This window comes from Molothrus ater, chromosome 11 (genome assembly GCF_012460135.2).
Source record: "Molothrus ater isolate BHLD 08-10-18 breed brown headed cowbird chromosome 11, BPBGC_Mater_1.1, whole genome shotgun sequence".
NCBI lineage: Eukaryota > Metazoa > Chordata > Aves > Passeriformes > Icteridae > Molothrus > Molothrus ater.
The window spans coordinates 9,322,230-9,348,804 of NC_050488.2; the positions used below are offsets into that span (position 1 = coordinate 9,322,230).

Here is a 26,575-nt window from a genome sequence, read left to right on the forward strand (position 1 = left end):
CAGGTGCAATGGGTGCTGCTGCAGGAAGGTGGAGGCACCTGTGGCTCAGGCCAGCACTGCTAAAATCTTTTTGCCAATATTGTCTGAGGATTGAGAGATGCTGTGCCAGGGCTCCACAGCAACAAGGTGGTTGGGAGCTTCCTGGGCTGCAGCAGCTGGGAGGGAGGGAGCAGGAACAGAGAAGACCTTTTTCCTTAGTTACTTCGAGTTATGTAACAGCAAGCCATCAAGAGGAAAAATCCCTTCGTTGAGCCACATCCTTGAAGGTTAAAAAAGGGGTAACCCCTGTGCAAGTACCTAAATCGGATATTATCTTGCAAACTTCAAGAGCAGTTTCTTCTTTCTTCCATGCTGTTCTGCACGTACCCCTCCAGGCAATGCCTTATTTGTGGAAAGGCAATTTTGTAACTGCCAGCATGCTGGGGTGGGAAAGGGGTTCCCACAATTCCTGTAAATGGCTCTCCAGCCCTGTGCTTGGGCTTCTTGGAAGACAGAAATGGGATGAGCAGGATTTGGTGCGGCTGTTTGTGGTCTGGTGGTGACCTGTTGGACCATGGCAAAGGACAGAGTGGTGGAATAATGGGAGAGCAGTAGTTATGCTCAGGAATAGACTCAAAGGCTTTTATGGTTTTTTGTGTGCATGCTCTTGAGCATGGCTCCCCACAGCTCTGGTCCTCCCTGGACTGTGAGCTTCCCTCTGTGCTGGATGTGCCAGAAAGGGCACTGGGAAGGAGCAGCTGGGCTGGTTCCCTCATGTGTCCTGAGGAGCCCTGCACCATGGGAGAGGCACCTCCACAGACCAGCCCTGCTGCTGGGATGGGGGACAGGAGCTGGAACAGCCTGTGCCCTGGCAGGGAGCCCCCATTCTGTAATTTCTGCAGCCTCTGCTCCTGTGGAGGACAATGCTGCGTGCACGTCCCTGTTCCTCAAGGCTCCCCTGTGTCTGGTCTCCTCCCTGTCTGCTTCCTGATGCTTGGAGAAGACCCACCTTTTCCTGCCAGCCCTGCCCTAGCAGGGCCATTGACGAGGGTGGCTGCAGTGGGCTGGCTCTGACCCTGCACTGGTGGCTTTGAGGGGCTGCGTGAGAGACAGCCTGAGTCCAGCCTGGCAAGGTCCAAGCCCCTAGGCAGCAGCTCCTGCTTTCCTATGGCTGCCCCTGGAGGGTGCTGCACCAGGCCCAGGCTTGTGGAGAGCTTGCCTTACATAAATAGGTCACTTCTAGCCCAAAACTGGGGTGGCTGATGGGAATTGCCATGCATCAGCTGGCTGGAGATGAAACACATTCCTGCAGCTGGCACTGGTTTCTCCAGTGAATTGAGCTCTGCTTTGCTGGCAGGATACTGGGGACTGAGGTGGGGGGTGAGCAATGCTGCTCGGTGGACCTGCCAGGATCTTTTGGTAAGTAGCCTCCCTGCCACTGGGGTTAGGCAGGGCAGAAGCAAAAAGAGGCAGGGGACAGGCCCTGGCCTTGCTGGAGAGAGGGCACCTTTGTCCCTGCACTGTCCCCATCCTGTGCTGCTGCTTCTTGAGTAGCTGCTGGACTTCTTCCCCTGAGCTGGGCCTGTGCCAGTGGGGAGGGACACACAAATGCCTTTAATGGAGTAAGAACAAAGTATTTCCTTGTTGCCAAGAGTGACATCTCACAGGGCAGCAGCCCGAAGTTGCTGTGCTCCCTGCCCAGGGAAGAATGGTTCACTCTGTGGCCCTGGGGCTGCAAAGGGCTCAGACCCGAGCCACTGGGGACACAGGTGGTTCTCAGCACACGAGGGCAGAGGGACCCTGTGCCCTGATGGCTCTGGGGCACTCACTGCTGGAGACAGTGGCTGCTGTGTGTGGCCCTGCAGCTGTGCCTTCCCTGTTTCTAATGGTGGTGGGCTTAGCTGGAGGCTAACAAAACTAGTGATGCTGTAGTGAGGCTGGGGGCCACTGTCTGTCCATCCTGTGCATGGATCCATCCTTGGCACAGGGTCAGGGTCCTGCACAGCCCTGTGGCCATCTCCAATGGTGCCCAAGCCTTGGAGTCATGTAGGGCAGGGCAGAGGGGACAGGGAATGAATGGCTTGTGTCCCTGTCTGGGAGAAAAGCCACCTTCTTTCAATGGTATGGAAATGAGGGTTGGCTAAGCGCCCTCCCCCAGCCCTCTGTTGCCTGGCCTTTGTTTGAAGCTTGTAACTCAGACACCTGAATGAAAGCAGAACAAACCCTGGAGACGGCCCCACCAGGCTGAGCACCGTGTTCCCTTAGTGGGGATCCCCATCCCAGCACCCTCACCTGCTCACCAGGGCCCTCTGCATCTACCCACCAGCCCAGGGCTCCTCCTCATGGGAAGGATGTAAGCAGGGCCATGGTCCCTGTCCCTCCTGCCTCACAAACCATATGGCCAGCAAAGGGTAACCCTTGGAAACAGCCTCACATGGTGCTGGGCTGCCAGCTCCAGATGAGGTGATAGGCTCTGTCTTCTCTTTCTTGGGTTTGCACCATAGCAGTGTCCCCACCAGTTCAGCTGTGACAGGCTGCATTGGCCCTGTGTAGAGTCCTTTCAATTTCTCTTTTAAAGAGAAGCAGAGGAGCTCCTGCAGCCCACAGAGTCAGGATCCACTGCTGCACCCCAGGCAACCCCTTGTTTTGCAACTCTTCCCACATGCAATGAGACAAGGACGTGAGCAGGGTGGTGTTGGGCAAGGCAGCATTGGCCTGCTTGGAGACAGATGTGAAGCCAGGAGTGCCCTTCACCCGGCAGCCCTGCAGCTGGAAGGACAGCCTGGGGAACCCAGGGTGTGGTGTTCTCGCTGCCAAGCACCTTACCCCTGTGCCCCACTTCCCTCAGCCTCCAATGCCTTCTGTCTGGCTATTGGGCTGGTGGCAGAGAAAGTGGCACTGTCCTGAGCCACTGTTTTCTGCAGCATGGCATTGGAGGCTGCGAGCTGCCCCGGCAGGGAGAGCTGGGAAGGAGCAGTGCCGGCCCACAGAGTGCGTGGGTTGGAAGGGGCTCAGCTCTGGACGTGAGCAGAGTTTAACAAAGAACAGGGAGCTGTTGTGTGAAGCCAAAGAGCTTGTTTTCCTGAAGAGAAGCTACAGGGCAGGCTAGGCTGTGTGCTGCTTGCCTCGGAACCCGCAGCGCTCCAATCCTCCCCGCAGCATCCCCCGGGCCCCCCTCCACCATCCCTCAACTCTCTCGACCTTCTGTCTTCTTCGTTTCTAGGAAGTGCAGCTGTTGGCAGGCACTGGCTGCTCCTTCCTCCGGCCACAGGAGGGGTCTGGGCCCCAGCCAGCCCCGGCTTTGTGCAGGACGCGTTGCGCAAGGAGCCCTGCGGGCACCTCGGCCCGGCAGGCAGGCGGAACAGAGCGGGCCCAGAGCCACCCACTGCCCCAGCAGCTTCGGCTTCTCCACATGTGCTCTGCGGAGAAGCGGCCGTCAAACAGCAGCGCCTCGCGGGTGTTTTCGGGCTCAGCACGGATCACTGTGTTCCTTGCAAGGGGCAGGAGCAGAGCTTGCTCCTGCCCGGCGGAGCACCCTTCCCAGCTCCCTGCAGGCAGCACAGGTTTGGGGGCTTCTCCCGTAAGGGAGCAGATGTAGTTGGGGAGGTGAGATCTTCTGGAAGTGATACTGATGTATGCAATTCCAGGGTCCTATCTACAGCCTTTTAGTGAGGTTTTCCAGGAGGAAGGGCCATCAGGACACTGGGAAGTAAGGACATGCCTGGCCATCCTGGCCTTGGACACCCCAGCCCCTGCAGGACACACTGAAGACACTGTCCCCAGAGCTGTGGGCCTGGGGTCCTCACAATACCTCACATCCCTACGACTTTTCACCCAGAGAGGGCTGGTGAGAGTGCAATAATATTTGTATACCTAAAAGTAGAGCGATTGATCCCACTGCTGTTTTGCAACGTGTTGACGAGCAGACGGTGCAGAATTATATAAGTGTATGTGGAGCTGGCAAGTTTGTGTTCCAATCATATGAGTGCTGTTGTGCAACACTTCCCCTCCACAGCTCTGGAGGAAAACAGGAGTGTGGGGGCTGCCACACACGCACTGAGCCCTTCATGGCTTACAGTGATCCCAGTCCCCCAAGGCTCTGAGGACAAGGGATGCAAGTATTATTTTCCCGAGGTCTCAAGTTCAGCTTTAAAAGTCACCTGCAAGTGACAAAGCAGGATCCTTGTTCATTGCCCCTCCCTGGCCAATATAAATCACCTGGCACTTGCAATTCAGAGCTGATTACTCAGCAGCAGGAATTTGTCCTGGGCTCTGCATTCTAGCCAGATGCAGAAGAAGGGGCCCTTTACAGAGAAATCCTTCCCAGCCTCTGTCTGGTAGAGCTGGGATGCTGTGCTGAGCACAGGAAGAGACTGGGGTGCTGCTGCTGCTGCTGTGCATGTGGGATGTGGTTTGTGGGTGCCTGCATCCCCCTCAGCTGCCTCTGCCTGCCAGCACAGCCTGTGCTGCTGACTTCGTGGAAACAAAGCACCGTTATTCCAGCACAAACAGCTGGGCTTGTGCCAGGGAATGGCCAGGGCTCACCTGGAGTGGGGACACACAGGCAGGGTGAACACTGCAGCCAAACCAGGACGGGGACAGAAAAGCAGAGAATTCTGTTCCTGTGGGATAGGGATGACTCCACAAATGGGAATGTTTTCTCTCCTGCAGTGGCGATCCCCGGCTGCCCAGCCCTTGCCCACTGTCATGCTGTTCCCTGATGGGCATCTGGAAGGGACAGTGACCAGGCAGGAAGTTCAGACCTGAAGGGCTCCTGAAGGATTCAGCCCTGATTACATCTCACAGTTGTCAGTTAAAGCTCCCCGCTGTTTTTCCAGCCTGAGTGTGCCCAACTCCAGCTCATACACCGCAGTGATTCCCGGTACCCGCCGCAGTGGGGGAGTCTAGGCAACCGCTCACTCCCACTCCATCCTCCATCCCTGCGTAACCAGGATCAGAATGAATTATCTCACTGCCAGGGCTGGGAAAGTGAGGGCCTGGGTGGGCTGTGCTGGGAGCAGGCAGGGGGTTGTGGCCACTGCAAGCCTGGTTTTTATTGTATTACCACTGGTTGGATTGGGTTGTGAATGCTTTCTGGATGAGTTAAACCCCCCTGTAACTGTGAGCCGGGATCTGTGGACTGTTCCTTCTCTGCATTCTTGCATTCCAGCAGGATGGCAGGGGTGGGCAGCATGGATGAGGGGTGTCTGTGGTGGGCTTGGCTGCAGGAGTATGTACTAGTTCCACTGGGGTGCTGTAACCAGGTCCCCACCCACCCTGCTCCTAGGCTATCTGTGCTGGCTTTTTCAGGTGGAAAATTTGTCTTGTTCCTAGGGCAGCATGGAGAAAGCCCTGTCTGGGGAAGAGGGAGGGGGCACCATGCCCTGCAGGGCTGCCACCCACTCCCCTGGGACAGCGAGAAGGGCTCAAATCCCTGGGAAGCAGGGATCAAGGGAAGCTGCTGATGCCTCAGGGAGGTGGGGCGGCTTGCAGGGGTCTTGGGCTACTGGGGGTAGTGTCCCAAAGGGTTGTTCTCCTGGAATGGGACAAGGAGATGAATGGGGCTGGGGGCTGCTGTGTCTTCATGGAGAGCTCCAGGCCTGATGGGCTGTGTCCTAGGTCCCCATGGCCACCTGCCAGGTCACTGTGTTCGCTGCAGGTCAGAGCCAGCCCTGGTTGTGTCCCGATCCCATGCTGGGGAAGTGGTTGGGAACGGGACTGGCCCAGGGGAGCTTACCGGGGGAGCCCTCGGGGCCCCCAGTGTGGGACTGGCGGGCACACAAGGACTTGGTGGGCTCAGTGGTACCGGGTGCTCCAACACGGCATTCCGAGAGGAGGGCTGCTCGGGGACACTGGCCGGGACGGGCGGATTTAATGGGGAAGCGATGTGCCTGGGGCCAGCTGGGCCATGGCGGGGGACAGAGGGGCCAGGCGCGGTGGGCGATGGGTGGGGGGCGGGAGCGGTGACCCCAGGAGCCGGCAGTGACCCAGGCCGGTGTGTGATTGAGGAGGGACACGAACGGGCCGGTGCCGGGAAAGCGCCCGTGCTTCTGGATCCTGCCGACGGCCCCTCGGTGCCGGGGGTCATCCCGGGGGCAGTGCCCGGGTTCCGGGGGTCTGTCTCATGGCTTAGTCCCGTGTGTTAGTTCTGGGGGTCAGTCCCGGGTGCAAGTGCCGGGGTCGGTGCTGGGGTCGGTGCCGGGGTTGGTACCGGAGTCGGTGCCCGGGTCGGTGCCCGGGTCGCTGCCGCCTCAGGACGCTGCGCGAGCCGCTGGCGCCCCCTGCCGCTTCGGGCGGGCGGCGCGGGGCGGGGCGGGGCCGGCGGGGAGGGGGGAGTGGCGCCGCCGCGCCGCCAGGGGGCGGTACCGCGCGGGGGGCGGGGCGCGGCGGCGGCGTGTGGGCGGGGCCGGCGGGGGCGGGCCCGGTCCGGTCCGGGCGGGCGGAGGTGCCGGTGCTGCCGGTGCCGCCGGTACCGCCGCCATGTACCGGGCCCTGTACAGCTTCCGCTCGGCCGAGCCCAACTCGCTGCCCTTCACTGCCGGAGAGACCTTCCTGCTGCTGGAGCGCAGCAACCAGCACTGGTGGCTCGTCACCCGCGCCGGCTCGGGCGAGACGGGCTACGCGCCGGCCTCCTACCTCCAGCGGCTGCAGGTGGGCCGGGCCGGGCGGGGGTGGCTCTGCCGGAGGTCCCGGGGCTGGGCGGCGCTGCCCTGGCCCCTCGCGGGCAGCGGGGCTTTGCTGGCCGTCCCAGGCTGGGTTAGTGCCGGGGCGGTGGCAGAGCCCAGCCCCAGCCGCTCGTGCCTCTCGCGTGTGTTCTCCGGGAGCCGCTGGCCCGGCTGGGGAAAGGGGTGCGCGATTTCTGTGGCCGTGGCTGCCCCTGCCGTGTGTGCGGCAGGCGGGAACGGTCTGGGACACCGTGGGATGGGAGTCCCGTGGTGGCAGGGGGCAGGAGACATCTCCCGTGGTGTCAGGTTTGGGGAGCACCAGCCTTGCGGGGCAGGGACAAAGTGAGAGCTCAGCACGCTCATCCCTAGGAAGGGGGTTGGATACGGATCTCCTGGGCCTGAAAGTCTGACGGGCTGTTCACTCCTGCAGAACTGGGAGAGGAAGATGGGAAAATCCCTGGGAGATGCTGAGGGGGATTCTCCTCCCCGGAGTAAACATGAGTGCAGGTAAACCGGAGTGTCCCGGCCAGCAGCTGTGGTTGGTGTAAGTTAGTGGCACTCCTATGGCCCTTCCCGTGCTGGCTGTTCAGCCTGGGGGCTCCGTGTGTGTGGTACCCCCACAGTGAGTAGTGAGGGATGATTGTCCTCCTTCCGCTAACACAGCACGACACCCACAGCACACCCCTGCTGTCCTGGGGGCCTGGAGAAGCCCTGGCAGCACTGACAGCCAGGTTGGTGATACTGGGCGTTACCCAAGGTCCGAGCACCTGCTGTGGCCCTAACTGGGGTCAGAGGATGTAGTGCACCTTTTACTGCTGGGTGTGAGCACTGTGCCATGCAAGAGTCAAGGGAAAGAGGTTACATGGGGCTTGTACAGTGCAGGGGCTGCTTAGTGGGAAAACATGGCTTCTAAAATTAAAATAGGCATTTCATATAGAATTAATTAATGGAGGAGGCCATGAATTTTGGTACTTCTGGGCCACAGGATAGCTGTGGGACCTGGATGCTGAAAACTCTTTGCATCAGTGAATGGGTAACTGCACAGAAATGCATGTGAATGTTACAAAGGGGCCTTTTGGAGTCTGTCTGAAAATGGTGACAACCCTCTTTATTGTAGTGTGCTGCTGCTGCTCCTTCAGATGCCATTGAATTTCTGATTAGCAGTAACTCAAGCTGTAAGTAAGTGTGGGTGTGGGCTTTGCAGAGCACTCCAGTGAGACAAGCATTAACAGGAGAGTGTGTATGTGTGTCAGGGCAACACCAGGTCTCTTTGATGGCCACTTGGTCCATCCATCCTGTGAAGCTGGGGCTCTTCTGCAGCCTGGCAGGATGGCCTGACAGAAAGGGACATCTTGTGTATCAATAAGCCCTTAATAAGCTCTTTACAGGAGCTATTTAGTTACAGAGCAAAGACCTTATTAACTGCTAGATTTTAAAACCCCACAGTGGCATAGCTCCAGGTTGCTGCTCATGAGTTTCCTCTCTGCAGTCTCTTGCTTCATTTGCTTGTGTGGCATGACGTCTTCTCGCTGCTGTGGGTGCAGGAGCCTTCTTCTAGGCTGCTCACTCATACCAGTTTTTCTTGCAGGTACCTTGCTAGTATGCATCTCAAAATCTTACAGGAAAAGTATTTATTCTATGACTTTACATTCTTTTCTAACATTATATTTTGCTGCAGCCTCAACACAGCTTGCAGCCTGCCAGGCTAACTCCTGACATGTTAGTAATGCACTGGTATTAAAGCAGCATTGCTGGTGACTTTGTGAGCATTCCCTCTAGCTCAGCTGTAACTTTCCCAAATGCTTTTAGACCTTGTTGTAGGAAACAGTCTTCCCTGCATCTGCTCAGCTGTGTTTTGGCCATTAAATTTCCAGCACCTGAATTTGTTGATGATGTGTGAAGCAGCAGGATCTAATTTGCTGCTCTGCAGTTGCAGTCATCCTGCGTGTCTGTGACTGACTTTCTGCTGTTACATCTTGCCAGCTCTGAAGAGCTGATGTGAAGTCAAAACATGTGTTTATTCATGGTAGAAAGCATCTGCTCACCAAGAATGTGCTTGAGATTGTTCGCTCAATGTCCAGGAGGAGTGCAAACATTTGTCGCCCAGTTTTGTTTTAATAAGGGCACAGAGACCAATTAGTGCCAGCGGTTCGGGAGGTAATTAATGCTGCCCCAATCACAGCAGGGAGAAGCACCGCTAATGATTGGTGTTAGCAGGGAGAGAGCTGGCCAACAGGAGTCACCATTGTAAAGGTAAGCTTGGCCTTCCTCAGCAGCGCAGTAAGGCTCCAGGTGAGCAATAGGTTGGGAACAGTCACAGCCCCTCACAGCAACCTCACGAGGGAGGCTGGGGCTGCTCTTGCTGCTGAGCACTGTTAGGAACATTTTTTTTCTTCTGAGCTCCTCTTACGTTTCAGGGTTGTTTTTTTCTCAGCTTTCACAGATATGGGATATTGATGCCTTGGCTTCTCTAAGAGAAGAAACTAATTCCCAGTTATTTTTTAATGCTTATTTTTGTCTGATGTCTTTTTGCAGGATTTTGTATTGAAATCCTTGTGGCTCAGTATTGCTGTTAAAGGAGAGTTAGTTGTAGGGGGGGAAAAGCTCCACCAACAAATCCATCTTAGAATGCCCCTAAGAAACAAGTTGGGGCCCAGCCAGAGCACCAGAAGGTACAGATGATGTGAAGTTAATTTGAGTCAATTAGAAACGCCCAACTTCAGCTGATATTCCTGCTGATTTTACTCTTCTGTAGTTCCCTTTTAGCTCCTGTTTGGGTTATTAAGAGTCATTTCAAGCTGAGTGCCATTCTGGGGATAGATGCTGAGGCCGTAAAACAGCGAGAGGGGAGGATTGGGCTGTGCTGCTGAATGGGGCAGCTTGTGGACTGCACACAGAGAAAGTTGCTTGTTGAAACAGTGGCCTCAGATATGGCTTTGCCCTGGCTCTGCATGCCCTTGGTGGAGATCTTGGGAGGCCTTGACACCAGCAGGCATGATAGTGCCCAGCAAGGTCATGTACTCAGGGGCTGTGGGTGCTGCTGCCAGACAAGTGAAAATGTGTACCTAGCACTGTGCCAGTGACAGAACGAGGGTAGTGGCCTGCAGCTACTGGTGGAGCAAGAAATGTGCTAATATCTAATGCCAGGTGAATACTGCTGCAGCAAAACTGTCTGCTCAAGTGCCAGGCCTTCCTATTGAACAGCAAGGTGCCCGTCAGCATGAGGTTGGTCTTTAGTCTCCAGCTGTGTGCTGATGCTTAAGTGATGTATGAGTGGCTGAAAAATACGGAGATTAAAATGGAGCTTAGGGTGTCCTCTGGAGTCAGACAGTCACTCCAGAAGATAGGCTTTTCAAAGCTTTATGTGCAGCTGTAAAAGATTCAATTTGGAAAGCTTGCTGAGGCACAGGAAGTTCACTCAGTGTCAGAAAGGGACAAATGCTAAGTCTAGCAAATAATAAGATTCCTTTCTGTGGGATAAATAGCTCTATGTTGCTAATATTATGATAGAACCTGGAGTTTTGTAAGGGAATGTGGAGTTATTATTCCAGCTCTGGATGAAGATTTCAGGCTGTGGCACAGCAGCACCAGGAGCACGGAGGGAGTGGTTGTCCTGGAGGATGCTGAGTGTGGGTGACACTTGGCCTGCCAGGAAAGCTGATCTGCTCCTGGCAGGACAGGGGCTGGCCGTGGTGCTTTGCTCCTGCTGTGGGACTCACATTCAGGAGCAGCAGGGCTACTTCAGCTCTGAGCTTTGCCTGGCACCACAGCTGATCTTGTCTCGTCTCGTGTCTGCACTGACCCAGGCTGCATTGTCCGTCAATGAAAATGTTAACATTAAATGCTGGGGAGGGCAATGGCAGCTTTAAAATGCTCTATTGGTAAATGTCAGGGGTGCAAAAATAAGTGCTAAGTCACAGGGAGATGTTTCCTGATGAAGTGGGAATGGCTTAGCCTGCTGGCTGTTACAAATTAGCTATTCCAGCTGTATTAAGCCGTTAGGAAACGGCTTTGAAATTATTATTGATATCCTTTTCAAAATTACCTTAAATTTATTTGGAATAACTGAAAAATTGTTTGTAATTTGAATTTTGAATCTCTGTTCATGCTTTCACATGGTACCTCTGGAGGAGCAAGAAAAGGTCTGTTTGGGTGCAAAGGTGTGTATGCTGATGGCCAAGAAGCTTTGGACTGTTTGGTGAGAAAATGGAGCCAAGCATAGAGTGTAACAAGCATTTTGAGGATGCCTTGGATTGCTGTTTGCAGTATCTTTTTCTACAAGAATAAACAGACATGTGATAAAAATAAGAGACTGCTTTGTGCAGCCTAGCAACAACTAAAATCCTCCTGCAGCACGAGCAAGTGCATAGTGGCAGAGTACAGGTAGTCCTGATCAGGCAGGCACAGGAGTGGTGTGTCACCTCCCCAGCTGCAAAGAAGACAGGTTTTTGTGAGGGAGTGACATTTGAGCACTCTGTTTACCCAAACCATTCTGCCCTATTTCTTGTTGTAGCGTTGACCTGTGTTCAGGACAGAGTGAGTGGTGCAGAGTGAGGTAGTGTAGGAGCTGCCTTTTCTTGCAGACCAGGGCATGCCAGGGCTCAGAGTGTGGGTCTCACAGCTCATGGCCACTCCTCCAGCCTGATCCCACATGCTACACCCAGCCCTGCTGTCCAGCCTTCCCCTAAGCTGCCTCTGCTCTTGTGAGCCCCCACTCTCAGTTAATTCAGTTCACTGGCTTGCTGGAAAACTCCTTGTTTGTAATTGTGTTGCTTCTCTGCCAGGATCTCATGTGCATTGGTTCAGGGATGGAGCAGCAGTGCCAAGGCTGGTGCTGTGTGGGATCACTGTGGCAGCTCAGGTAGTGTCAAACCTTCCACACTGCCATGGAGACAATGATGGTTGTGGAACACAGAATCGTAGAATAGCTTGAATTGGGAGGGACTTTAAAGATCGTGGAGTTGCAGCTCCCCAGTTGGTTGTACATTGTCAATCACAACATAGTTTGGGTTGGAAGGGACCTCTGGAGATCATCCAGTCCAACCCCCTGCAAAGGCAGGGCCACCTGGAGAGGTGACACACAAACATGTCCAGGTGGGATTTGAATGTCTCCAGAGAGGGAGATACTACAACCTCCCTGGGCTTGCTGGAAACTAAGTTTTGGCAGTTGTTGTTAGCTTGAGTTTCTCCCTTTATCTGCTTAAAATCCAGCTTTAACTGTGGTGCTCTGCCCCTTGGCAGAGCTGCTCCTGTTGTTCCTGAACAGGTGGTGACTGTACAGGCTGCTGTACGGACTGTCCCCTGCGCTGGAGCCTGCAGCGTTGTTTGTCATCTGCTGCAGGTTTGACAGAGCTTTCAATGGGCGTGAGAGCTTAATTGCAATACTCACACAGATCCTGAGTAAGTGCTTAGGCTAAAAATAAAGTTTTATTTTGGAGAATGAGCAGCTGGTAGTGCTTTGTAGCTGAGGCTGTGTTTCTTGATACATGCAAGAAAGTGAAAGAACGAAGCATTTTTCTCTGGGGTCTCACCATAGCAGAGATGCTGTTGTGTCAGAGTTGCTTGTGCTTTGAGATATAGTTTTATTCTTGAGACTAAATTACACAGTCAAGGGAATTATAACCATTTCTAATTACTGTAGCTAAACACTTGAAATTTTAGCCAGAAGATCTACAATCTTTCACGGTCCAGAATGATTAAAGAGCTATGGTAATGATCTTTAGTCTTGGCTGTGAAGACATGTTCTTCTCACTTTTACTCCAATTAGAAATAGTTAGGCTTTTTGATACCAGATAAAATTTGTCTTTGTGGCCTGGACACCCAGGTATGAGCAGCATTGGTGGCGTGGTCTTATCACTCCTGTGTCAGGGGTGGAGTGACGCTGGTGGATACATGGATGGCTCTGTTGGGCTGGAAATATTAAGCCTGTTTCAGAGTTGAACAGCATGAAGGCTGCTTTGGTCAGAAGCGATCAGGCAGTAGGGACATGTCTGAGAATCCTTGTCCACTCTTGAGCCATGTGACTGCAGCTCTCTTTGTCTTGGAAGAAGGGCGAGGTGAGGGGACAGACTGGAAAGAGGAAATGTGCCATTTTCTTTTCAGCCTTTGAAGAGGCACTTACCCAGAGCAGACAGACACAGATGGGTTCCCAGCTTCCCTGCAGGGTCATAGTGTCTGCCAGGTCATTTGCACATCTGCTTTCTAGTGCTCGGCTGTGAGCATTTCACAGTGTTGCACAGGTGATCACCTGCTGTTACTTTGCAATTTTACTGATCAAATCTGTGGTTTTGGGGTTTTTTTTTGCCTACTGTATGGTTTTTGAATGCTTTTCATCAGGAGAAGATGGCTAGGCTTTCTTTCCTTGTTTACATCTGGATAATGATGAGCTTTTTATTGCAAGGGGAAGAACTGCCAGCTTTGAACTAGGAACATCCTGCTCTGTTTGTGCTTCTGCATCATTTCTCACAATCCCACTCTTGTGTTTCCTTTGAGGATTTCCAGCATCCCATCAGGTGAGCTCCTATTAGAAAAAACAAGCACAAACTGCAAAAAAAAAAAAGGAGGAGAGATTTGTATTGAAAGAAATATGAAACCAATAAACCAGAAAGTTCATGGAAATTGATTTTCTTGTGATTGTTGCTCTGTGTGAAGTACAGAGGGAGCAAGACACTGAAGAGCAGGGAGGAATTAATGTTGCTTGTCTTTGGAGAAAAATGGACTCTGTTAGTGACGATGGGAAAACAGTGTGAAGAGTCCTCCTCCTTGCAAGAGAAGAGTAACCTCCATGCTTGGAGCAGCCTCTAAATGAGGAAAGGCTTTGACAAAAGCAGACTATATCATGGTCACTGGCTGACCTAAGATGATCCTTTGCAAGGCCTTGGGCATACAAATGCCTATGGGGGAGGTCAAATCCTACGGTGTAAAGTGGGTATTTACATCTGCCAGTGGTTGAAACATAAAAAACAGCTGAACCTGTCTGTTGAGGAGAGCTTTGGAGCAGAAGCAGCCTTCTTTCTATTCTGTTCCTTTTGTATCTTAGCTGTACATAAAAACAAACAGTTTATAAGAGTATCCCAGATTTGCTCACTCATGAGCAATTTAAACTTTGTCATTCCTAGACAGGATTATGTATTCAGTGTGTGAGCTGTCAGCCTGGGTATTGGAAGAAGTACGAATTCCAGAAGGGTTTATAAGGAGAGAAGTACAAGCAGCCTTAGTATGCAATTATAGCATTGGATGGTCTGCAAGAAAATTAGACTTCACAGATACTAACAGTCTATGTGGCCATTGCCATAACCAAAATTTTTCAAGACACAGGTTCGAACAGAGCTCTGTATTCAGAGATTTTTAAATTAAAATGCATGTGCATTGTGTTTCATCCTGAGACAAAACTTAAATTGAGGCTTTCATCTTGGCCACATCAGTAAGAGTTGACTCCATTTATTTCACTGAAGAAGTGTATTTCTGTGCAAGCTTGCAGGGGCTGTGAGGGCTGGTGATCTCTGTCTGCCAGAGTTGCTACTGCATTGTGATGGGTCCCAGCTTCTAGTGGGAAGGAGGTCTTGCTTCCAGGCTGACACTCTCCGAGAGAAGTGGGTGCTGGCACTCCTGGAGGACCCCACTTTGTGCTTTTTCTGTGAATTGGCACCTGGATCTGAAAAATCCTTGTGGTATTTATAGGAGAAATTCTCATTTGAAATGGCAGGTCACTGGAATTCTTTCTGTGGACCCTGACTGACCTCATTGCCTCAGGTCTGAGTCACAGCAGGAATTGTGGGTCCTGGTCCTGCTTCTGGAGGAGCATCACTTTCCTTCCCCAGCCAGTGGCTCACAAATCAAATTTTGACCTTTAAAAGAGGGTGTTGTCAAACCTAATTTGTCTTGACTTTTTATCACATGGGAAAACCTTTGATTTTAAAACCAGGGTTTTGAAGCTTGTCATGTGAGAAGTGAAACAGAAGACACAATTCATGACTGCAGCTGTTTGTCTTTGCTCCCCTTTGCATTCTCACCACAGGGATATTGAGCACAATTCTGTGGAAATCTCTCAGTGCTGACAGACAAACAGAGTCTTGTCCAAAAGACAGGACCCACCACCTTGGGAGAGGAGGCTCAGCTTCATGTGAGATCATCTGTGTTCGTGCCCTGCACTGCAGAGCTTGTGTGGCAGAGCTGTTTGCTTCCCTTTCAAGGGAGAAAAGAAGTAAAACTTGTCCTCTTTTAGCATGAGGTTTAGGCAGGAAGGGGAAGTAAGAGTTTGTCAGCTTTTTAGATGAAGTGGGAAGTCCGTGTTTTTTTTTTTCCCTGGTTACTTGCTTGCCTGGTGAAGTTGTTTAGAAGTTGTCATTCCTATCCTCCTTGGAAGATGCTTCCTCCTGTTCATCTGGACCAGCTAAAAAGGCAGTGTCACCCAGCTGCAAGTGCAGTGAAGCCATTCCTCTGACTCAGGCTGCCTTTCATGCTAGTGGGATGGGCTTTTGAATAGGGATCTCCTGTCATGCCGTGGGGGGAATGGGGGGAACATCTGTGCTGCTTTGTCTCCCTTTGCTGCTTAGGCTGGGGTGCTGTGTGTGAAAGTGGTCTGCAAGGTGTTGATTTTTTCTGTGATCTGGAAATGCCACCATAGACTGGTATTTTAGGTTGTTCAGCTGCTCAAGAGTTATAATTAAATTTTTTTTTTTTTTAGAAAACCAAGCTGTTGGCATGCTAGATAATTCCAGGCTGTGGGTCATTTCTTGCTAAATCACAGGTTTAAAGTTCAGATTAGATAGTTTCTAAGTATTAACTACTAATTATTTCTTGGGGTTTTTTGTAGTACAAGTAGGGACAATGCCTTGTAGTATGGAAACCTTAGGGCAGGCCTCAACTCCAAAGCTTCTATTATATTGAACAAAAACTAAAGGGTTAAGGGAGAGGGTGAGGCAGGAGCTGCAGAGATAGACACTCACCCACAAGGAGGCAGGAATTGCTGGGATGATGTCTTGAAAAGGTCTTTGAATGCCTGTCCATGAGGTTTGTGCCTGGGGCCATACCTCCTCAGCTACTGAGGTAGCTGGGATGTCATCTCCCACTGTTCCTACTGCTGCTCCCCCTCCACTGCCCTTGAGCTGACTGGCTGGGAGGCTGAGCTCAGCCTCTGAGCTTCATCCTCTTTCTCTGGAGGTGTGAAGAAAGCCTTCAGGGACCACACAGGTGCCTCTCACCCACTTGCACCTGGGGGATGGAAGTGGTTGGACATATTTTTGGGATGGAGGGCTCTTTGTTAGCAGAGTTCACTCAATGTCTGTGTGCTGCAATAAGAACCAGGGCAGCTCCTGTGGAAACCAGATGGCTGCCTAGAGACATCAAGTTGAAGCTCTCCACTGAGCAGACAAATGCAAACCTCCGTGGCCTCTGAATCTGATGTGGTGACAATTCCTTTTTGTGTAAACTCGGTGAGTTCTGTGCCTTTCCAGATTGTCACTGATGTTGGAGACAGGCATGCAACAGAACACATTGTCAGCCAAATTCTATTGTTGGGCACCCCCTTTTATAGGGCTCTGTGCAGGAAACAAGGGAGCTGCTGTGGGACCCGTGTGGTGGCTTGGCATGACTGCAGGGCGCTCTGGTGGCAAAGCGGCGTGCCACGGTTTCGGGGTTTAGTGCAGCTGTCTCGCCTGTCCCCTCTCCCACGTGCCTGTCTCGCCTGTCCCCTCTCCCACGTGCCTGTCTCACCTGTCCCCTCTCCCACGTGCAGTGCCCATGCCTCCTGGTGCCTCACCTGGTGCCCTGTCCTCGCTGTGTGCCTTGGTGGGAGGCACCTGAGGTGTCCCACCGCCGTCCTCGAGTCACACTCGGTCTTTAACTGCCTCAGTAAGTCTGTAATGAGCCATGGGAGCTGGGAGCAACTTTTGCACATGGGAAATGAGCAGTATAACAAAGGCAGGTTTTTTTGTTCACTGCCTCGGGAAGTGAGGAAAACAGGATTATGGCTGTTTTGCTGCCCGAAGCACATTGTCCTATGAGGACATTCCCCTCCTGTCCCCATTTCTTTGTGTTTTCTGAGGAGTCTGTGCTAGTCTAAGCTGCAGAAGGAGATGGGATTATAAACTGCAGCTAAAGCAGAGGCTGGTTTTCTCCTGAAGATAGTGTGGACACTAATGAATTGCTTCTGTGACTCTTACTTCCTTATAGGTGAAGTGTCAGCAAATCCAGTTCAACCCTTTAATTTTTTTTAAGATAAAAAAGCTCACTGAACAAACCCCAGAATTTGTTCTAGAACTGAATCTGGAGATAACAGCAAGTTAGCCTTATTCCTTTGATGAACAGAGCTAAACTTGCAATTCTCAAGCTACTTTTGTAGGTCAATGGAAACTGTCAGTCTGCTGAAGTTTTGCAGCACAGAAAAGTAGTGTTCTGCTCTCTGCTAGTCAAAAACAACTGCAGGATCTTTAGTTCAAGATTTTCTGGGGTTTATTTTGGCTTGTGCTGTTGTCTTTATGATCACACATGTAATAGTGTAAGACACTGCTGCAGATCTCAGTGGTATCTTCACTGTTTTTGGGGTATGAATTAGCTTTAGTTTTATCACTGTCCCCATAAAGCATGATTGCATTGACTTGCTGGATTTGGTGAGAGTCAGGAATAGAAACATCAGCAGAAACCCAACCTACTTTAAGGAATAAATGTGCATGCAGAAGCAGCTCTCAGCTAACAAGGATGTGTGCACACTTGGGTATTTTGTCTGTGACCAATTACCATGATCTGCCTCTTGACAGTGCGATGTGTATGGAGTTTTCAACCCCTCTGATACGTCCTCCATTGCTGCCCTACACCTGCACCCTCAACAGTCTGTAAATGGCTTTGCTAGAATTAGCTGGCACACCTAACTTGATGGAATTCTTGTCTGTAGCACTGATAAGCCAAAAGCACGAATAACATCCTCTGTTCCATAGTGCTACTCTGAACATGTTAAAATATATAGCTACCAAAACCCATGGCACAGGATCCTCTTTTGGAGGATATTCCTTCTTGCCATAGCTTTACTGTGGCCCACCTGAAAGCAAATGAGCATGTGAGGTTTATCTTTTACACAGAGTCTGGTTGTTACATTGTTTAAATCCCAGCATGAGTAATTTGTAGCAGTCTAAAGTCATGAACAATCCTAGCAGCTGGAAGAAGCCCGCTGGGTCTGGACATGCTGTTCTGCATAGGTGGAGGACTTACTTGGGATTCCCATGTTGGGAAATACGTCCCCACCAAAGGGGAGATGTGTCTCCTCAATGCTGGTGGGAGCTGTTCAGTACAGCTTGAAAATGTTGGGGAGAAGCTGGTTGGGTATCCTGGGATTTCCCAGTACTGATGTTTCAAATCTTTGTTCCTGTGACCCAGAGGGAGCTGTGGAGAGAAGCAAGGTTGCTTGTGAGATCCATATTGTGGGAACATTATATGGGCGTCTGCTTTGGAGAAACCTTGTCAATATGTTTGCTGTCTTGGGTCCCTGGCCTGAAACATCATTAGCAGGAGAAGTGCTCAAGGACCTTGGTTTATCTTTTGTGCTTAGGGGTTGTGTGAAGGGATGATAGTAAAAGTACTGTTGGCAAGTAATCCCTCCACCTTCAAATGAGAATGTGGACCTGCTGTCTTTGAACAAAGGAACAGCATAAACCCAGCCATTCTGTATTTGCTTGGAGCCATTTTACTCGTGGTAAAAAATGCTCAGGTTTTTCCATATGGTGATCTAAGGGTCATTTTATTTCAGAGGGGGTTGCATGTGTGATCTGATCACACAACTTGGTAAGTTGAGTTTCAGGTAGGATGCACCAATAATTTGAGGAAAGGAAATGCTCATTACAGAGGAAAATGCTGGGTTTTCTCTATAAGTTAGTGTGTTCTGCTCCTGCCCTGCTGGCTTTCTCTTTATTTTGGGTGTGTGTTACGAATGGATGGGGTTTAGATAAGTCCTTGCCTTTTGCCCAGCTTCTGGCAGCAGGCAGTAGCTTTATTGAGGTAACCAGCACCCCAAAATCCACTCTCATTCACAACTTCTTTAATAATGGGTGATTTGGTCTAATATAGAATGAATTATTTATTTAATAGACACAAAACTAACAGACATAATACTTAAACTAATACTACAGGGGAACAAGGACAAAAAGAGACTACTAGTAGATATGTACAGCGTGGAGTTAAAGCTACCTATTAATATTACAGCTAGTGAAGAAATAATATAACTTAGGATTCAGTGTATCTTACCATCCAGTTGTTGGTGGGGCACACATTGAGATCCTTCCCCCCAATTCCCAGGAAACCAACCACGGAATCTGCATCCAAACTCTGGGGGGAAGTCTTGAACACTGGTTAGGGTGTGTGTAAGAGGCTTCTTGCTCTGTGATAACTTATATGTCTTTTATAGTTTGTAAAACAGTGTCTCTCAGTCAAGAATATTTCTTTTATCTCTTCCCACATCCGCTCTCCAGACTAAGACATACATTCTCAGCTGAGGCCTGAGCTTTTTTGGAGCCAGAGATGACCCCTTGCTGGGCCTTTCAGCCAGGTTCTCTCTATGCACCAAGTACCTGTGGTAGAGGAGGGGAGGGGTAGATGTCCTGCCACAGTGTGCAGGGGAGCTGTGTCCCTTCATGGCAGAGAAAGCCATGCTTATTCTTCATGTAGAGTCCAAAACACAGAAAAATTCTTTTCTATCCAGACTGTTAACTGATCCTGCAGCAGTGAGCTGCCTTTGATCCTCCTGACTAGAATGATCTTTGGGGAGAACTTTCCAGGGCTTCTCTCAGGTTTGCTCACAGTAATGCAAGACAGGTTTTCATCTCACAGTGACAGCTTAGCAGAAAAGAGCCTGGGCTGTGCCAGGTCTGGCAGTCTGATCCTGGTGCTACTCAAAAGATCCTGAGGATTCATGTCTGGTTTACTATTTTGTGCAATTTACAACTGTCCAGACTAAAACTGGCTGATGACTTTTCTGTGGTAACCTCTTAAGGATGAAATCTCTTCTCCCTCATTGATGGCTTTATTGGAGTACATGTGGCTGTTCATCTACCAGAAAGCAGCACTTGTTCTCCATGTGGCAGACTCAAATTGTTCCTGCCAAACCCACAGGCTCTGCACTTCCTTGGATGGTGGCCTGTGCACCCTCCTTGCCCCTTCTCCTTCCTGCCTGGCCAATGTTCCTGGGTTGCAGACCTGTGCCTGCTGCCTGTCTTCCCATGTTCACTGGGACTGAGACAGCAGGTCCAATTAATTTTGCCTTTCCCCATTTTCTGTCTGTCTAAGAGACACTTTTTAATTTGCCCCTGGTTTTAGGTTTGGCCAACACAGTTGTTATGCCCAAAGCACATCATAACTCCAGTTTGCTGCTTTCTGACTCTTGCCAGAATGCTGGTCATGGGACAGGGAGGATTTGGGAAGAAAAGCTGATAAATCATAAATTCCTGTGTGAGATGAATCACAAGTTATTACCTCTTTCTCAAACATGTAACTGCAAGCTGTTACATCAGTGCCAGTCTGTGGCATGCAGGAGGAAAGTCTCTTTTGGTTAACATGTACATATGGGCTCTTCTGCATGTGTCTTTGGGCATCAGTTGAATTAACAGTGTAATTGGATCTTTTTCCTGCTTGACCCCTGGAGACTTTTACTTACTTGATCCTCATGTACTGGAATGTGCTCCAAGGCAAGGGTGATTGGGAAGGGAAAGAGTTCTCTCAATCGTGGCAGAAATTTGAATTTTTTCATCCTAGGTTTTATATAACTGTCACCTTTCTGGCATTTTGCTACAGTCTCTGCCATGGAAATAAATTGTGGGGGGAAACTGAGCTTTCCTCTTTGAATGCCAGAAAAAGAGCCAGGACTTGCAGAGTTTTCCAGTCTTGTTCTTTCCTCTGGGCTTTGACCTTGCTCCTTGTTCTGGCAGCTCTTGGCAAATCTGATTAACTGCAAAGAGAGTTTCTGTGGTTGGATCTTCATCCCACATCCATGTTTTTGCCAACTCAATCAAAACAAAGATGGGCTGAGATTAGCACCTTGCATTCTTCCCAGCACTCTGGGAACTTAGAAATTAGTTGCATTTTTGATCATAATTAATATAGGGATTGTCTTATAGACCTGTGCTAATTGTGTGCAAGTGATCTTGGAGCTGTGCTGAATCTCAGTGAGCAAATCACATCTGTAGCAGTTTTTTGGCTACAAACTGAAGACCACACAAAGTCTGGCAAAACCCCTTCTGTTGGGCTTTTTTTTGACTTCAGAGGCTAATATGTCAAAAGTCTTGGTATACTTCTAGTGCTGCCCTGCAGTATGTTTCCTTTCACCTTGATAGATCCTGGTTCATAATCCTGCATTTTCATCAAAGCAGAGGTTATCTACTGTTTTCTTTTTCAGTGTAGATGAAAACTCGAGTATGTGTATGTATATACATTATGTTGTATGTATACATTTATGTTTGTGTATGTATATACATTTTATGTTTATGTATGTGTCAGTAGAAATGTAAGTTTTCCTGCACAAATGCCACGTTGATGATGTCAGATACTGACTTGACTTGACAATTGTGTGCAAAATGATACTGAACAGGTGATCCTAAAGAGAGGGGCAGCTCTGTTGTCTGGCAGCTGCTCACCTGGGGCAGGCTGAGCCAGGGAAGCATTGAGAGCAGTAACAAAGCAGCAGGGAACAGCAAGATATATAAGTATGTGTTGATTGTTTTATTTTAAAAAATTCTGTCTCTGCTTTTATCCTCTTAGACTGTTTCGGCATGAGACATGTGTTCTGGTTACTGGAGAGTGAAAAACTATAAGGGGAAGGAATCAGTGGCCGATTCTGGTCATCGTGGCCAGTAAACAGGGTCTGAGCATGGCTGGAAGAGACTGAGGATGAAGCATTTCCACCTCAGGAAGTACAAGCATGCAGTGCTGGGTTGCATGCATTCTGTTGTCCCTCAGCCTGTCTCTGCCCCCTGCTCCCTGACCCTCTTCTCTCCTGCTCTTGGGAGAGAAATTGGTTGAGGTTTGGTTGCTGCGCATCCCTCTGCTGCCTTCAGGGTTCTGTTTGTTCAGAATGCCTCTTGTGCCTGCCCTGTCCCTAGTTAGTGTATCTCTTTGCCAAGAGCTTTGGCTTTTGCTTTAGCGTGATTTGCACAGCTTAAGCCCTTTCCCTGGCTATCCTTTCTTTTCATTTCCCATTTGTGCCGGCTGCCTGCTCAAGCGGCTGCTGTCAGCACACAGTGGAAAAACACGGATGCGTGAGAAACGCGCTGTAGCATATCAGCAGGAATTCCTGGGCTGCTTCTGGGCTGCCTCTTTGTCAGGAGAGCTCAGCCATGTCTTTGTTTTCTCGCTCGGAGTCAGAGATGCTGCAGGTTTGTTTGGAGCTGTACTCATCTTTATTTGCTCAGTAACCAGGGCAGTTGCCCATTGTTTCACTTGTGTTTTTGTTGTGTGCTTTTGTGTGCTGTGAGGCACAATATCTTCATGCTGGCAAGAATAAGTTAATGCATCTCTCTTAGCCTGAGGACTAAAAATTTCTGATTTGGGCTGCAAAAAGGGAAGGGAAAGGAGCTGAATTTTCCCCAGCAATGCAAAAAACCAAAATTCAGCCCATTTGTTTGAGCTGTGTGGTCCCAAAGGGGGAACTCTGATCTGGCACATCACTGAGCCATGGACAAAGGATAGTTGATATTTGTAAATTGGTGCTGTGATCATTTCAGTCTGGAAGGAATAAACATGCAGACAGTCTGGCGGTGACTGGGGGTGAAGGGCATGTGACCTAAGAGGTGGCGTTCCTCTCTGATTTGTGAAACAAAGAACCAGCCTGTGCCTGTGGATGCCAGCAGGATAAATATACTAATTTCACCAGTGGTCCGTGTCAGTGCAGCTGCATGAAAACTGAGCTGTCACTGGAGACAAAACTTTGTCTGTCCTTTGTTGTCATGTTGTGAAAGCTGGGGCAATGAGATGAGGGTGAAGATGAGCAGCCCTGCCTGGGCACCCCTCTGGCTGCAGAGGCAGCTGCAGGCGTGAGGGCACCGATTCCTGCACATGCAGAAGAGTAAATGCCCTTGATCACTAATGAATGGGGCGGTAGGAGGAGAAAAAAAGCTATGTTTTCTTGGATCAGCCCCCTGTGGAGGCAAAGAAAAGCCTGCCATAAGTTAATGGGCCACTTTCATAAATGTGGGAGCCTTGTGCACACAGAGTGGCTCAGCCTGTCTGAGCTGATGCAGCTGTCAGCCTGTTTGTCTAGAAAATGCTTTTCTGAAAGGTATGATTATTCTAGACTGTTGAGCAAGTTCTTCTGTGTGAGTGCATTTAAACAACACTAGTGGTACATGTGGAAAGATTACAAGGAGAGAGGGGGAAACATTTCTGATAGCCTGGGGAGGGCAGGAGAGGAGGTTGTCTGCCTGTACAACAAGGACACATGCAGTGTCTTCTGAATTGCTCAGGTCTCTCACCAGCCTGTATGACACATCTGTGCAGGTGTGCTCCTTCTGGGGAGACTGCTCCTTTTGGGGCAGTGAGGATGAGAGCAGTGTGAGGCATGGGGATAGATGCATTCCTGTCTCTGCAAGACCATGCTTAGGTACTCACAAGGCATTCTGGAAGGTTACTTCTTAAAAGCTTGTCTTTGGCCCTGGGAAAGGCATCCTTCCCCAACCACCTTGGGGTGTGCAAATCATCCCAAGGCAGTGCTGAGGTCTGGCTCTGTCCTCATCAGGTGGGGAGGAAATTAGGAGCAGGCTCTGGGGATACCCTTTGTTTCCTTCTGTTATTAGCAAGGAGTGAGGAAATAATGATTTATTAATGCTTCTGTGATTTTCCTGCACCAGGCTATGAAGGAAGAAATTCAGTTTCCTGGCTGATAGTCATGGCTCTAATTGAGCAGTACCATGTTCCTTGCAGAGCAGCTGGCCTGTGGGGTGCTGGTGGTAGCCCTGGCTCTCTGATACAGTGCCCATGGCCAGTATGGCCTGTGATCACCAAGGGTCACTTCTCTGCTGTCACCAGGGTGGTGCAGACAGGCTGTGTATAGAGCCCAACATTTCTCTGCTGCAGTGTTGTTTGATTAAACCAGAAATACCTGACAGAAGGGGTGGCAGCCACTCCTTTCTGGGGTGAAGCACTGGTGGGAATGTGTTATCAAAACCTCAGCAAATACTCCTTGATCTTTGTGGTATGTTGGGCAGGAGGCTGGTGCCTCTTGGCCACAGCCTGGGCACCATCACTCCCTGCTGACCAAGGAGTGCTCACCCTGTGAGGGCCAGTGCCTTCCACTGCCATCTCTGCCCTGTCCCTGCCACCTTTTCTGCCTTCCCAGGGTGGCTGGCATGGCTGTGCCTGTGCCTGGCAAGCCAGTAAACTGGTGAAGGACACAGTTAACAGCTTGCGTGCTGCAGTGGTTGCCCAGGGCTCTGCCAACCCCCACCATGCAGCATCAGTAAATCCAGCTGAATTCCTGGGCTTTGCTTGGTAGTCTCCTCTGGCAGCCCTCTGTACAGCAATGCCCTTTTCATGCATTCCCTTGCTTCCATGTGAGCCTTAGCTTATGAACAGGGTTTCATCTGTGTAGCCCAGAGCATAGGATGGGTCAGGACTGCAGCACAGGATTCTCCAGGACTTTGGAGCACCCAGCCCTGCCTGCACTCCAGGGCTCTGCTCTTGCTGCCACTTTGTGGCCTCTCTCCTTTGCAGGCTGCAGAGCCATGCGTGGCCAGGGCTGCCTGTGAATGAGTGAGCTGAGGTACTGCTGAGGATGTGCCTGCCTGTTTCAGCTGCCAGCATCCTCAGGAATGGGTGCTGGATACAGCAGGATTCCCCTGTCCTGCAGAGTGACTGATCTCCCTGGATTGCAGGGGGAGAACAGCGAGGCACTGCCCAGAGTTGCTGTGAGCACGTAATCCCTCGAGTCCTAGGGAGGAGGAGATCATAGGTGAGACCTTGGCAAATCAGACTTTTGCCCTCTTGCAACCTGTGCTCATTTCAGCTGCAATGAGCTTTTTCATCCATCCCCCTTTAAACAAAGCAGTGCCATTTTGGTTAACCCAAGGAGCGTGCAGATTCCTCTGACTCACATGATCCATCCAGGATACTGATACTTACTTTTAAACTTCATGACTACGAAGCAGGGGATCCCTGATGGTGGCTGTCCTGCAAATCCAGAATGTGGGGCAGCCCCTGTGCTGAAGGCCCTGCCATTTCCCCAACATGTACCCTCCCAACTCAGCTGAGCAAGGGAGATGGTTTGTGAGCAGCATCAACAATGTCATAAAGTGCAAGTAGCAAGTTAATGCTGCTTCTTTATTCCAGCCCTTTGACAGGGCCTTGTTAATAGAAGGTTGGGAACAGAAACAAAAGGAAAGGGCACAGCAGCTAAAAGCCAGTTGTCACAGCCCTGCTGCATTAGTGTGAAAATGCTGTGTTTTATCAGAAAGGAAGCACCCTCTCCATAATAAATGGCATTGCAGAGCAAGGAGCAGCTCCATAGGAGCACCCCTCCTGTGGAGGCAGGCTGAGAGAGTGGTATTGTACAGCTTGGAGAAGGCATTAGGGAAACCTCATTGCCTCCAGTACTTAAAGGGAGCTTATAAAAGATGGACAATGACTTTTTACATTGGCAGGTAGTGCTAAAACAAGGGGGCATGGTTTTAAACTGCAAGAGGCAAGGATTACATTGGATGTTAGGGGGAAATTCCTTAACTGGAGAGTGGTGATGCACTGGAAGAGGTTGCCCAGAGAAACTGTGGATGCCCCATCCCTGGAAGTGTTCAAGGCCAGGTTGGATGGGACCCTGGGCAATCTGGTCTAGTGAGTGACATTCCTACTCAGGGCAGGGGGTTGGAACTAGAAGATTTAAAAGATCCCTTCCAACCCAAACCATTCTATGATTCCAGCCTGTGGATGGATTCCTGTGGACTGTGCTGATGTGCCCTGTGGAAGAGGGCAGAGATGCTGAGCTGTTCAGTAGGATTCAGTGCTCTGTACTGCTATCTTCCCTGGGATGATCAGACTGCGGGGACTCATGTGGGAGTGCAGGAGGGCAGGTGGGGTGTGCAGAGGGCAGGGGTCTGTGGCACTCAGAGCAATACTGGCATTCCCCTGGAGACTTCTGCAGTGCTCCCCTTTCCCAGAGAGAGCATGCAGCTTGCTGTAATTTTCTCTTATCTTTTCAGAAAATGAGGTGAACTCGCTGAAATAACTTGCTGTTTCTTCCAACCCTCCTTGGAATGTGTTCAAATACACTTTGCTCCATTTCCTTCGTTCTGTGGTTAGAGGTGATGAAATGCTCCCTAGGCCATATCCCTAGGCCACATGGGGCTGCTTGGAGGTTTCATCCCAAAGCTGAATTCTGAGTGTTGGTTTTGTTCTTGACCTGATACTTTAACAAATTTGGTTTTATTTTTAAAGTTTTCCCCAGTTGCTTTCTTCCCTGTCTATTTTTCTTGGGAAAACAAACCAGCAAAAAAGAAAAAAAAAAAAAAAAAAAACCAACAACAACAACAAAAAAAAAAAAAAACAACAAAAAAACCCTCCTAAATTTTTTAAAGCTGAGTATTGCAGAAGAGGTCTCTCATCCACACCTTGCTTTTTTCCCCACAGTCTGTGGTAGCTGTTAATTCACATTTGCTTAAGCAATTAACCAGGATATAAATAATACATAGGATGTTATCAGGAAACTGCATGCCAGTGTTATGGAGGCAGGCACTTTTGGCCCTGGTGGGGAGGGCTTCCCTTCTGTGCTCTGCAGCCCCCTAAGGCCAATTAAGGTGCCTCCTTGATGAGAATCCAGCCGCTGCCTGGCTGGATAAATAGTGGCTCTGATGCACAGAGGGGGGGCCAAAGCAAGTGAAAGAGGGATTTAGTGTTCAAACAGCTGCAGTGAGCATTAGAGTCTGAGCATTCCCCTCCTCCCCTCGTGCATGGCTGAGGCTGGAGCAGTG

General features: G+C 50.3%; 1 protein-coding gene across 1 annotated transcript in view; it reads left to right on the forward strand.

Moving 5' to 3' along the window:
• Window positions 1–6,394: 6,394 nt before the first annotated feature.
• NCKIPSD (NCK interacting protein with SH3 domain) overlaps window positions 6,395–26,575 on the forward strand; it is a 50,017-nt gene continuing 29,836 nt past the window's right edge. Inside the window, exon 1 of the mRNA XM_036390751.2 lies at window positions 6,395–6,630. Coding sequence (XP_036246644.1) covers window positions 6,460–6,630 — 171 coding nt within the window. The 5' untranslated portion in view covers window positions 6,395–6,459. The remainder of the gene's footprint in view (window positions 6,631–26,575) is intronic.